At 32.3% G+C, this 12,443-nt stretch overlaps 2 protein-coding genes and 1 long non-coding RNA gene across 3 annotated transcripts; 1 reads left to right on the top strand and 2 right to left on the bottom strand.

The window, feature by feature from the left end:
* Positions 1-4,796: 4,796 nt before the first annotated feature.
* Positions 4,797-7,104, bottom strand: LOC110659701 (uncharacterized). The gene is made up of 4 exons (XR_002495773.2): positions 6,926-7,104; positions 6,738-6,808; positions 6,023-6,102; positions 4,797-5,346 (listed from the first exon to the last, which is right to left on the bottom strand). It is a non-coding gene; the product is annotated as an uncharacterized LOC110659701 (long non-coding RNA).
* Positions 7,105-9,075: 1,971 nt separating this feature from the next.
* Positions 9,076-10,820, top strand: LOC110659677 (trihelix transcription factor ASR3-like). The gene is made up of 2 exons (XM_021817678.2): positions 9,076-9,888; positions 10,384-10,820. The coding sequence occupies exons 1-2, from the start codon at positions 9,168-9,170 to the stop codon at positions 10,668-10,670; spliced, it is 1,008 nt and encodes a 335-aa protein (XP_021673370.2). The 5' UTR covers positions 9,076-9,167; the 3' UTR covers positions 10,671-10,820.
* Positions 10,821-11,013: 193 nt separating this feature from the next.
* Positions 11,014-12,359, bottom strand: LOC110659675 (magnesium protoporphyrin IX methyltransferase, chloroplastic). The gene is made up of 2 exons (XM_021817675.2): positions 11,707-12,359; positions 11,014-11,624 (listed from the first exon to the last, which is right to left on the bottom strand). The coding sequence occupies exons 1-2, from the start codon at positions 12,268-12,270 to the stop codon at positions 11,223-11,225; spliced, it is 966 nt and encodes a 321-aa protein (XP_021673367.2). The 5' UTR covers positions 12,271-12,359; the 3' UTR covers positions 11,014-11,222.
* Between the last annotated feature and the right edge of the window lie 84 nt (positions 12,360-12,443).

Raw genomic sequence — 12,443 nt, 5'->3', positions numbered from 1 at the left:
CCCTCATTTCTCTATTAAAAAAAAAAGTTTTCTTATATTTGAATATATTCAACCTAATTTTTTTTTAATTTTAAGAAAAAATATTATTAATAAGCTATTTATCAAAAGAAAAAAACATAATAAATGATAAATTATTTTTTTTAATATGAATTATGCTTAATTTTACATAATATCAAGTTTATTCACAATAAATATTGGAATAAAATATAAAAATTAAAAATAATTTATTTTACATATAAAAATAAATAAGGTAAATATAAAAAATTAGAGAATTGCAATTGGCCATAAAAAATATCCTAATATAAATAAAATATTTCTATAATTTTTTTTAAATATAATATATATAAACTTTTAAGAGAAAAACATAAAATATTATTAAAAGAATAAATTGAATTGAGTGAAAAAAAAAATGAAACTTTTATCTGCCAGGTGTCTTGAGTTGCCTTGTTTTTTTTTTTATTAATTTTTTTTTAGGAGCCAGCTGGATTAGATGGAACTAGTGTGGTCCTACACGACCGCGTCGAGCCTAATAATTATCGTAACTACTTTATAATACTTCTCAATAAATGTGAATTTTATTATGGCGTGTTAGAAATCAACTTCAACATTATTTTTATAAATATTTTAAATTAATAAATTTTAAAATATAATATGTTATAAATATAAATCATCATTAATGATTATTAAAACTCGTAGTTTTTTTTTTCCTTTATTTTAACAAGTTTGAAATTTTCATTTATTGCAATAAATGTATTTATCTCAATTTAAAAATTGACATAAAATTATTACACAAATATTTTAAAAAATTAAAGTAAAATCTAACAAAAAAAAGCACATTCATAAAGGGGAAAAAAAAAAGCAAAATAAATAACAAAAACGAAAAACCACGGAATACAAAATGAATTCCCACATTTTGATGGGTATTATGATTATTACATGACCTACACAAAAAGCTCCACCAATTGAATTGAAAGATGAGGATTGAATCATACTTTACGAAATCATATAAAAAATAAAAATTTCAAGAAAATTAATTGCTGAATGGACAATTGGCCTTAAAAATAGTAATAATGCACGAAAGACTGTAACAAGAAATCTGACAGAAAGCCAAATTAGCATTAATTTTATTTTGAATTGATATTCGATTATATAAAGCAAACAGTAAGAATTATTGAAGCGGAAGCACGCAAGTACAATATCTACATGATATAATTAATTATCCTGTCCAAAAGAAAAAACGGATTGTTTTTTTCGGCGACAAAGGGTCCAGAATGCAGTTTCGAGCGAGTTTCCGGCTGATCGGATGGTTGTTATGAAAGCGAGAGAGAGAGAGAGAGAGAGAGAGAGAGAGAGAGAGGGAGGGGGAGAGGGGGTTAAAGATGAGAGGAATTATTAGGTTCACTTGATGTATATATATGTTCTTTTATAATTATGTAAAATTCATCTCATATATAATAAAAATAATTTATTTTTTATGAGAGAAGAAATATTATTTTTTAATACTTCTAATAGCGCTATTAGTGTATATAATAATTAGTCTAAACATAAAAAAGTTCACGTGGTAGCGGTGGCCTGATGACCGTTAGATCTACAAGCTGGTTGTATTGCATGAAAACGACGCCCAAATGGGCATTCTTTAATCTTTACCGAGCGGGGATAGTGAGAACTTTTTTCTAGACGTTAAAAAAAAGAATCTCTGAGCCACGTGTCTATTAATTAGTGGTAAGAGCTTGGTTCTCGAAGGCATGGGCTATCATTCGTTGTCGAACCATGGTAATGATCCACTATCTACATAATAAACAAAAATTTATAAACCCTTATTATCAAAAATTATATTATAATTTTTTTTTATAATAAAAACGAAACTCTTATTATAAAAAATTATATTATAATTTTTTTTATAATAAAAAATGAAACTCTTATTATCATAAATTAGTAATGAAATATTTATCTCATATTAATATATTTAAAGTTGAAATTATAAATATTAATAATTTCAGTGCAGTTGGGAATTTCTTTTATGAGGAAAGCAAAAGTATTTGAGAAAGGATGGAAGCCGTAGTTTTCGGGGCCTGTTAAATGTAAACCTAAAGTTGGTCACTCTGTCCTTAATGAGCCATTGTTAGGTGCTGAATCCAAAAGTCCCAAAATCAGGCATTGCAACTCCAAGCATCCACGTCCTCCATTAGCAAAAGCTTCGATAGGGTACGTGACGCTTAGCTAAAACCATGACCATGTGATTATAGATCGTAAAGCTCCCAGTAGGCTGGGGCCCTCGATGCGAACAAGACAATAGCTCAATTGTTTGCCTGCTCTGACTACGTAATGGGTAAGCATCACTTGGCAACAGAAAATAAAGATGGACCATAAATTGCTAAAGGAGCTAAAAGGAAGTTACAGCAAACGATCCTCACGCCACTTGATGAGCGCGAGTGTCGATTTCTTTTATTTTTTGAGTTTTGAAATGAAAAATCAAAGGAGGCTGGAGGGAGACGGAGAGTATAATTCACCATCATCAGTTACGTGAGAATAATTCACCATCTTTGGCGCGTGCTCGTCTGCAGCGGTGGAAAGAGAGAGAGTGAATTAACTTTTTCTGCAGCTGTTGTCTGTGACTGTTTTCCTTCTCTGGCTCGGGTAGCTTACTGGCTTTGAGATCTGCCAAAAGTAAACTTAGTCTCTTCATCACTCTCCTCCCAACAACTCGATCTAATCCTTTTTTAAGTTTGAAGATTTTTGTTTTGGACTGACCTGCCGTTTAAAAACGAGTTGGATATCATGATTTCCCGCGTTTTGTCTTTGGAGTCAGAGAAAGGTAAAAAAAATCGACAACCAAATTCGCTGATTAACCGCACAGTAATCAGACTTAACGGAAGAATACTGTTGAGTCGGTGGCCCGGTGATCCAGTGAAGAAATCAGACTTCATTTCTGAAATTAAAAAAATATTTTTTAAAAAATATTAATCAAAGATATTAAAAGTTAATTTAAAAAAAATAATTTAATAATAAAATTTTTAATAATATTTAAAATAATATTTTTTTTTATAAAAATATTACCTCCTTCAATTCTTATGTATCTCTTTTGATTTTTTTTTAATTTAAAATTATTCATCACATATAAAAAATCAAGAATATTAATTTTTATTTTTATTAAATATAATAAATATTTATATAAAATTTTAAATAAAATAAAAAATAATTTAGCAAGTTATTAATATATTATTATAAAAATAAAGTTATTCAATTATTATAAAATTTAAATATGATAAATAAAAATAGACCGTTATTATTTTTTAGTTAAACTTTAATGCCAAATAGACTGGGAACTCGGCCAACTCATGTTAGCATTTGGGAAAACAAATTTGGTTGGAAATTGATCACTTCGCGGGCATTTCTCATTTCATAAAAGTAGTGTACATATACCCTCCTTAAGCTTTTATATAGGTGAAAAGTTTTTGGCAAATCAAACTGGAAATTTATAATGATTAAATTTGATACAGTTGAGGAATATTACCACGTTAACACACTAGTAGAAACGAAACGACAGTTGGAGAAAACTTATATACAAGGTTAAGAACTTTTTCCCCTACATAGGACAATAAAATTCCCTAATTTTTATGCTTTTTTTTTTGTAAATTTTGAATGATTAATGATTAAAAATAGTATCTATTAAAAAAGATTAAAAATACTATTTATAATCTCTTATCATTTTATTCTTTGTCTGAATGTTTACTTGTGTTAGAAAATAAAGAGAAATTAAAAAAGAAAAATGAAGAAAAAATAAAAAAATAAAAATTTGATTTTAATTCATATTATTTAGATAAATTATTAAAATATATACAAAATAATTTTTCTTCTAAAAGAAAAGATGAGAAATAAATATTATATTCTCACAATCTCAATAGAGTCTTTTAAAAATTTGAGAGCATTTAAATATTTTAATACTAATAATATTTATTTCTCTCAAATTTTTTATTTTTTATTTAATTTTTAAATAAAAAAATTTAAAAATATTATTTATTTATTTTCTTTTTTTATTTCCTCCATGCAAACAGAGGGTTAATTTCCATCAGTAGTATACACACTCTCGGCCCAACGGAGGAAACGGGCAATGGGCACAAATCAATGATGCAACGGCCTGAAGTAAGAACCACAATGCATATTGATATGTGGCATTGGCCCAAGTGCTTGAAGGATTTGCGCATTTAGTAAAATAATTTACATATATCATTTTCCTCTGCAAAGTGAAACCCAACATGTCATGATGGCTTGGTAAGAAGATTTATAGATGAATAACATTGGTAATAAAAGAAAAAAAAACCAAATGAGAAACTGAGTAGTAGAGAACTGAAAACACAACAGACAGCATTCGTCCAAAAGTTCTGATCCAACACGTTAATAGAGAGCCCATAAGAGAGTCAGAGAAGCATGGAAAGTCAGCACCAAGTCAAATGGTTACCTTTTGGATTCAAACATTAGCATGCAGTAACACAAATTTTTTAAATTTTAAAGATCATGAGTATTTACTGCACTATTACTAGCTTTGTCTTCCTTTTTCGACCCTCACATCTATAGGAATCAAAACATGCTGCTTAAGGATATTCTCCTCTCTGCATCTCTTTCAATTTTGACATTGAAAACAAAAAATAAAAAAATTAAAGGCAAGAAAGAATTGGTTTGCTTGGAAGACGAATTCATCTCTCTCGACACCTCTCGGAATTTCTACATCACTATCATAATAATTGCAGGGAAATTAGACCAAAGGAATGATGTAATCAATCAAACAAGAAAAATCATCAGTATCATGCAGATATATATATATTTTTTTTTAATATGCCAAACTTGCAATAAAAGCTTATAAGAGCAATAGTTACAAACTGGGTCTACCATTAACAAAGACAAACAAAAGCCCACACTATGTGGCAACAGACAAGCCCATCAGACCTTACCAACCCAAACCCAACCAATCAACCCACAAATCAATCCATCCCCTTCTTAGAAACCCTACCAAAACAAAGAAGAGCTTAACCAGTGACCCACCTTCGCCTTCTTCCACAGCTTATCATTGCCAGAAAGTCACCCATCACAACATAGCCTCTCCCTCACAACGTTGATCGCCATTTTCTCCACAAAGCTCTGCTCAGCTTTGCCACGACAAAAAGGCGCTGTCATAGTGCTTTTCAACCCTCATAGCCATTGGGACAGCTTTCCCAGTCGTAATGTAGAAGCAAATTCCGAAGATGAGAAATAGCCAAATCAAGGAGAAACGTCTTGATGCTCAGCACAGTCGCAAACCCAACAGCAACCAACGCCTCCAACATTCAATCAGCCATCTCAATAGCTGGCCTAACACAACAAGTAACAAACCATACATAGGTTTTCAAAGATAGCTCTCACATTTTACCGCACCAGCAAAAACTAAAAATAAAAAATATGCATGCCGAACCCAAGGATGAGGGAGATGATATGAACTTATTTAACTCCACCTTAAAAACTAGCTTGTAAGGAGAGGTTGCAAACCCGTACATATAACATTCAAGACCTCCCTCGCTAACCGATGTGAGATGCATTATTCCCTACCTCCTTAGACTGTATGTCCTCATTCAGAGAACCGTGACCATTGCCCACCAATTAGACAAGATGAGGCTCTAATACCAACTAATATGAACTTATCTAAGTCCATCTTACAAGCCAGCTTGTAAGAAGAGGATTGCAAACCCATATATATAACACACGAAACTTCCCTTGCTAACTGATGTGGGATGCATCAGGAGAGCTGCCTGAAGCCTGTCTAGAGAGACTAACAACAAATGCTTCCTTTCCTCGAAGGGCAGGGAAAGCAAGATTGAAACTCCTCAGCAGTACCGAGAGAAACCCAAGCAGGCAAAAAGTCGAAAGAAAAATCTCTCTTAAAACAAGAGAGAGAAACTCCTCTTTTTTAAAAAAAAAAAAAAAAAAATCCATTCATGCAGTTTTCTAAGGTTAATGATTCATGCAAACTCGATTACTTAAGAAAACTTACCGAAAGTATGACATACTCCATGTTCACAGATTTACAAACAGCATGCCATGCAAAAAACTCAAGGTCCTTTGCCAATTGTTCTGGTTTTTGGAAAAGCACCCATTTCATTAGCTTAATCAGATATTTGTGAACCAATGATAGTACATCTGGTAAACACATTCCTCACCTTTGAACAAATTGTGTTCATTAAATGCATAATCATTCTTTGTTATATCTAATAAGTACTATAATAATATGCAATGGGGAACTGCAAGGGACAACTGACGTCCCTCTAAATTTGTAGGACTGGACATCTGTAATACACTACTCACGCTCAGGGTTAGACATCTAGAGTGTAAAATTTGTAAGACGACATTGAGACTAGGGGTTGACTTTAATATTATGAAGCCCAACTCTACCCAAAAGGCATGAACAATTTAACTGAGTCATAAGAAAAACTTTGCTACTTACGTATCTTAACAGATTTCATTTTCAAACAAACATTATATAGTTTTGCCACCAAAGGTGATTACCAAACTTCACTCAACAATTGAAATTGCTTCCAAGAGTCCAAGTGACAGATGACAAAATACATAGCTAAAGATTTACATGTCGCATGAAATTTATCATAAAAATATGTAAAAGAACAGATAAATAAGGACAATTGATAGGAACATTAGCAATTCTTAGTTCCTTACATGAAAAATTGTAATAAAAAAGTAGTTAAAAACATTACCTGCATATTTGAAGGCCAAATCGGCAATGCAAGCAATTATTGGTTCAGACATATCCATTCTATTTTCTTTGCTGCTCAAAATGAACGATGCAAAACCGGTGAAATTGTATCAGGAAAACAAATCCACTCTATTGCTAAGACAAATTAATGAAAATACAGGTAAAGAGTATTAGGTTAAGAAATTGAACCTTCTGCTTCAGCTATGGAGATTGTAGAGAGCCTGAAACGGTCACGAAGCAGTTCGCTTTCCGAATCTTCGTCTTCTCTCTCCGCATCGCTTCCATGACCTCCTTCCATTTTGATCTAGGGTTTGAATTACCCATCCCTAGGTCCATTGTAAGAAAAAGGGGAACTGAGAGCTGTTTCGTTTAACCGTTAGTTTACGGTTGTTATTGTTAGTAGCTAACTAATAATTATATTTAATTATTATTATTAACATGCAATATGATTAATAAATGTATGTATTATATAATTTATTTTATTATTAAAATAAATATAAAATTATAAATTTATTATATTATATTATTTATTTTATTATTAAAATAAAAAAAATATTATTTTTTTAAAATAATTAATAATTATTATTATTAATAAAAAATTTATAATTAATTTTAAATTTTTGGAGATAAATAAATATTTTATGTTATTAATAAAAAATAATTTAATAAAAGTTGAAATATGTTTATTAAAATTATAAAAAAGAAATATAAAAGTATTAATAATACTAATTTTTAAATTAAAATTTAAAAATATAATATGATCAAAACAAATAATAAAATTAAATAAGTTATATAAATAATAAAATCAAATCAGCTATTGAGAAACAACTTTAAAAATAGAATTGATATAAACTGTAACTGATGGATAATATATCACCTACCTAAAAGTTATTTATTTTATTTTTTTAAACTTACTAAGGACTTATTTGATTTAACTGTTAAATACAATTGATAATTATATATTTATCGATAGTTGATAGTGAATCGATTATAGCTGATTTATGTTAAATATTTGTTGATTCATGTTAAATGTTTGTTAAAACTATATTTGATTGTTGGTGATGAATAATTTATTTTATTATTGAAATAAATATAAAATTATAAATATATTATATTATTTTATTTTATTATTAAATTAAATATACAATCATCTAATTAATATATTATATCATTTATTATATTATTAAAATAAAAATATAATTATTAATCTATTATATTATATTATTTATTTTATTATTAAAATAAAAAAATAATTAAATTTTTTTAAAAATAATTAAATAATTTTAAAAATATTGATAAAATAACAAAGTAATTATCATTGATAAAGGAAAAATTTATAATTAATTTTAAATTTTTATATATAAATAAATATTTTATATTTTATGTTATTAATAAAAAATATTTTAATAAAAATTAAAATATGTTAATTAAAATATTAAAATTATAAATAAAAATATAAAAATATTAATAATATTAATTTTTAAATTAAAATTAAAAAAAATAATATGATCAAAATAAATAATAAAATTAAATTAGTTATTGGGAGTTGATATAACCTATAACTGTTGAGTATCGTATTACTACTAAAAATTATCAAATTTATTTTTTAAATTTATTAAATATTTTGATTTATATGGTTGGATGCTTGTCAATTATTAATTATACTTAGTAAATCAAACAGTACGGAAAGCAGTTTAACAAGCCGTTTGGTTGGCACGAGATAAAACGCACGAATTATGCACCGTTTCGATTGGCAAGGGCCAAGGGCCCAAAAGTCTTGACAAACAGAAAATTACAGGAGAAAGATTTTCTTTTCTCATCAACTAACTTTGACAAAAGAATTGGCTTTAGAATATAAGTAAACGTAAAACGCTTACACGTATGGCTTGCCAGTCCATAGTCCAAGACTTGGCCCATATTTAGGCCATAAATCAAATAAGGAACATATATCTTTTGGTAACGGGTCATGGCTCCAGTGTTATATTTGCCCATAGCAGATGCCTAATGTGGAAGGATGCGCGCAAAATTTCAAGTAACGGATCAAAAATTGCAGAAACCAACCCCCAAAATCTAGATAGCAATAAAAACCGCAAGGACATTCCATACCATACCTTAGCATTAGTTTCACAATAATGTAGATCATAATGGATGCAACTATTTCCAGGCTGGTAATCTCCCAACCTGATGAACCCTTGGAAAGTTGATCTTAAAGCCCAAAACAAGAAAGTGATGCCTCTATTTGGACATTCCATTAGGGTGGAGTTTTTTTTTCCATTTGTGCTAGAAACTTCATCAATTACAGAAAATGTTTAGGAGGTACTGAGCTCCTATTTAACGGGGCAGGTGAAGTTCTCCTGCCCCATGAAGTTGAATACACTCTTTTAGCATTACTGGCTGTCAAATTGTGTGCCCCTGCTGGAGCACATTTGTCATGGCACCAGACTCTATTGATGCACAACCGTTTACAACACTACCTGAACCTGATAAAATTCAAAAACATCATGCACTTGATGCCATTTGTAATGGATTTAAGGCAACAAGACACCCTCGATGGAGTAAGGAAGAAACATTTGTCCTCATTGAGGGAAAGAAGGTTGTAGAGAATCGAGTTTGCAGGGGTCGTAGATCCACGTCAGCCTTGGGGTCAGATCAGATTCAACCCAAGTGGGATTCTATCTCATCATATTGTAAACAGCATGGTGTGAACAGAGAACCAGTGCAATGCCGGAAAAGATGGAGTAATCTGCTTGGTGATTTTAAGAAAATCAAAATTTGGGAGTCTCAGAGGCTAGATGCAGATGAAACATTTTGGAACATGAGGAATGAAGTAAGGAGAGAAAGAAAGTTGCCTAGTTTCTTCGACAGGGATGTTTATGACATCTTGAATGGAAGATTATTTGCTACTGAAGCAATTCCATTGACCCTTGTTACAGTCAAGACAGAAAAAAACACTGATGGAGATGAAGCGGCAGCAGCAGCAGCAGAGGAACAGGAAGAGGAGGAGGATGAGGCAGTTTTTGACAGTGGTCAGAATGCTACATCAGATTGTTTATTTTCGGATTTTGAACAATCAAGGCAGGATGAAATTCGCTGTAGCCTTAAGAAGGAAACCATTGCAACTAAGGATCTCAGTAGGACGCAGCCTATTTCTGGTAATCGTGTACCAAACTTATGTTTCCTCTTCATTTTTTTCATCTTTATTTGAAGAAAAGCAAATTCTCTATATTGATAATTTACACTTGCTGGCTAGTGATTTGGGTTGGGGAGGTTCTAACCCATCTGAATTATTTTTGAGGAATTAATCCATCTAAATTTTAATATGCTGAATTGTAAAAATGTCTTCAATTACCGTTCTTGAGGCCCAAAACTGCAAACTTGTTAAAGAGTAGCATTTTATCGTTCCAAAGAATTCCAAGGTATGTCCCATTGATCTGCGCTGGCAGGTGGCAAGCTGTATTTGCTTCCTCTCTTTATCGTTAGAATGCAAAAAACTCATGTTTTCAGAAGAGCAAGGCTACGCATAAATTTCTTACAAACTTGCATTCATATCAGCATAATTAAATATTTATATGGAAAAATATAGTGGATGCTGTTTCTGTCAGTAAAAGAAGATAGTGTAAAAGAATCAATGTTCTACTCTCCTGCAGGCACAACCAAACAAAAAAATCCAGATTCTACTACATGGATGGGATCTACATCCCAAAAAGAATGGAAGAGGAGGAGATTATCATCAAATGGATATGAGGACACCAATCTTGCAGATCAGTTGATCAAAGTTTTGGAGCGGAACAGCAACATGCTAAGTGCTGAATTAGAAGCTCAGAACATAAATTATGAATTGGATAGGAGCCAAAGGAAGGAGCATAATGATAACTTAGTTGCTGTTCTCCATAAACTCACAGATGCTCTAGTAAGAATTGCTGAGAAGTTATAAAGAACTCAATGAAACACAGATTTTTATGAAGCTAGGGGCACTGTAGTTGAATATTATTAACCTATTGATGCATATTGGACTACCTTTTGGTTTCTGCTTCATGTAAAGAAACAATATGATATGTATCAGACAGTTTTTATTCCTGTTCCACTTAATGCAAGTGATCTTCAAGCATTAAAAATTTAGCTAGATTATGTAAGTCTTGAAACAAAATATGATCAACAACTTGCACTAGATTTCTTAAGAACCACCAAGAAATTAGACATGGTGCAAAGGCCAGAAGAAAGTTGACAGGGAAGCAAGGATGGATGTTCATGTTATGAATTGATAACCAAGACAATGATGAAGTTAAAGATGACCCTGACCCACAAGACTTTGTGAAGTTGAATTAGATTTTAGATACATAGCGACCTAATATACACTAAGGATACATAAAATAGAAGCGTATGATGACGAAACATATGGAAAATTCATGGCTTTACAAATTAATTACGAACTTCTTTCTAGCAACAAGATAATAGACTAAAAGTTTAAATCTACCCCCTCTTCCTTTTATGCAGGAACAGCTTCAACAAGCCTCGCAAAATAAAATTGTGTAGTGATCAGGCCTCTATTTCTTATCCTCCACCCAACCTTCTTCAATGCTCTCTCCACATCCGCCTCTGCATGTAGATATGCTCTCGTTGCCTTTGAAGGCCCGGGAAACAACTCCCCTACTCTCTTTAATAGATCATAGTAAAATGTCCTTGGTGCAAAACTCAAAATCAGTCGATTCTCTGCCAAAGATGCAAGATGGGCAATCATCCCATCTGCTTTACTCTGTGGGTAATGTATCAAAACGTCTAGGCATACTACAGTTTCATACTTCCCATCTAAGCTCTCTAGATCCTTCACTTCAAATTTCGGCAACGCAGGTGCCGCATTTTCACCGACTGCTAGAAGCTGCTCTTTTGCCTGCAAAATATTTGGAAAATTTTATCACTCTACCGTTTAATGTTTTCCGTAATTAACAACAAGAAGAAGACGGACAACTTACTTGCTTCTCAGCCTCCGCCACCATAGCAGCCGAGATGTCGCTTGCGGAAACAATCGCTCCTTCTTTGGCCAAGGGAATCGCGAGAGAACCTGTACCACAACCTGCGTCACAAACAGTGACTCCTTCCAGTGAACCTTCGTCTTTCAACATCTTCAATACATTCTCCACCGTCTTCGAGTGGCCCAGCCTAATGTCGAGCTGTACCCGATTAACGTCATCCGTCTCTCCGTAAATCTTCTTCCACCGCTGGAATCCGGAATTGTTGAAGTACTCTTTAACCACCTCCTTATCGCCGCCCCCGACTTCCTCAGCCTGGAGTCGGCGCCGACGCTCGGGGTCCGTAAGGGAGAGAGCGGCGGCTAACGCAGCCACAGAGCCTCCACCAATGACGGCGAGGGTAGGGCCATCAAATAAGGATAGGTCGGTGGCGGAGGCCGTGCTGAGGGAAGGAATGCAGGCTACGGTTACGGTTCTGGTCGTTTTTGGTTTGGAAGAAAGACGAGAGAATCTAGGTTTGGCAGCGCGGAAGGTAGTTGGAGCGAATAGGGGCGACGCATACGCCATTTTAGTATTTCTCTCTCCGGCCGGCGAGGAGAGAGTAGCCAGACTGACACTTGAAGATTGGGGAGGTAGTTAATTGGTAGTGTTCTGATTTTATTTATTTATTATTATTATTATTTTTTTATCATACTGTGTGTACCGGATAAGATGGGTTATCGTTCCCGATTCCCGTGGGT

This window comes from Hevea brasiliensis, chromosome 13 (assembly GCF_030052815.1).
Source record: "Hevea brasiliensis isolate MT/VB/25A 57/8 chromosome 13, ASM3005281v1, whole genome shotgun sequence".
In the NCBI taxonomy this organism is placed as follows: domain Eukaryota; kingdom Viridiplantae; phylum Streptophyta; class Magnoliopsida; order Malpighiales; family Euphorbiaceae; genus Hevea; species Hevea brasiliensis.
Note: the sequence above shows the minus strand (reverse complement) of the source record. Positions and strands in the feature narration are given on the sequence as shown.

Bases quoted from the DNA above. Each gene is read 5' to 3' on its own strand.
- LOC110659677 (XM_021817678.2), top strand. From the start codon at position 9,168: ATGGCACCAGACTCTATTGATGCACAACCGTTTACAACACTACCTGAA. The intron at 9,889-10,383 runs GTAATCGTGTAC...ACTCTCCTGCAG, and splicing joins TAGGACGCAGCCTATTTCTG to GCACAACCAAACAAAAAAAT.
- LOC110659675 (XM_021817675.2), bottom strand. From the start codon at position 12,270: ATGGCGTATGCGTCGCCCCTATTCGCTCCAACTACCTTCCGCGCTGCC. The intron at 11,625-11,706 runs GTAAGTTGTCCG...AATATTTTGCAG, and splicing joins TGGCGGAGGCTGAGAAGCAA to GCAAAAGAGCAGCTTCTAGC.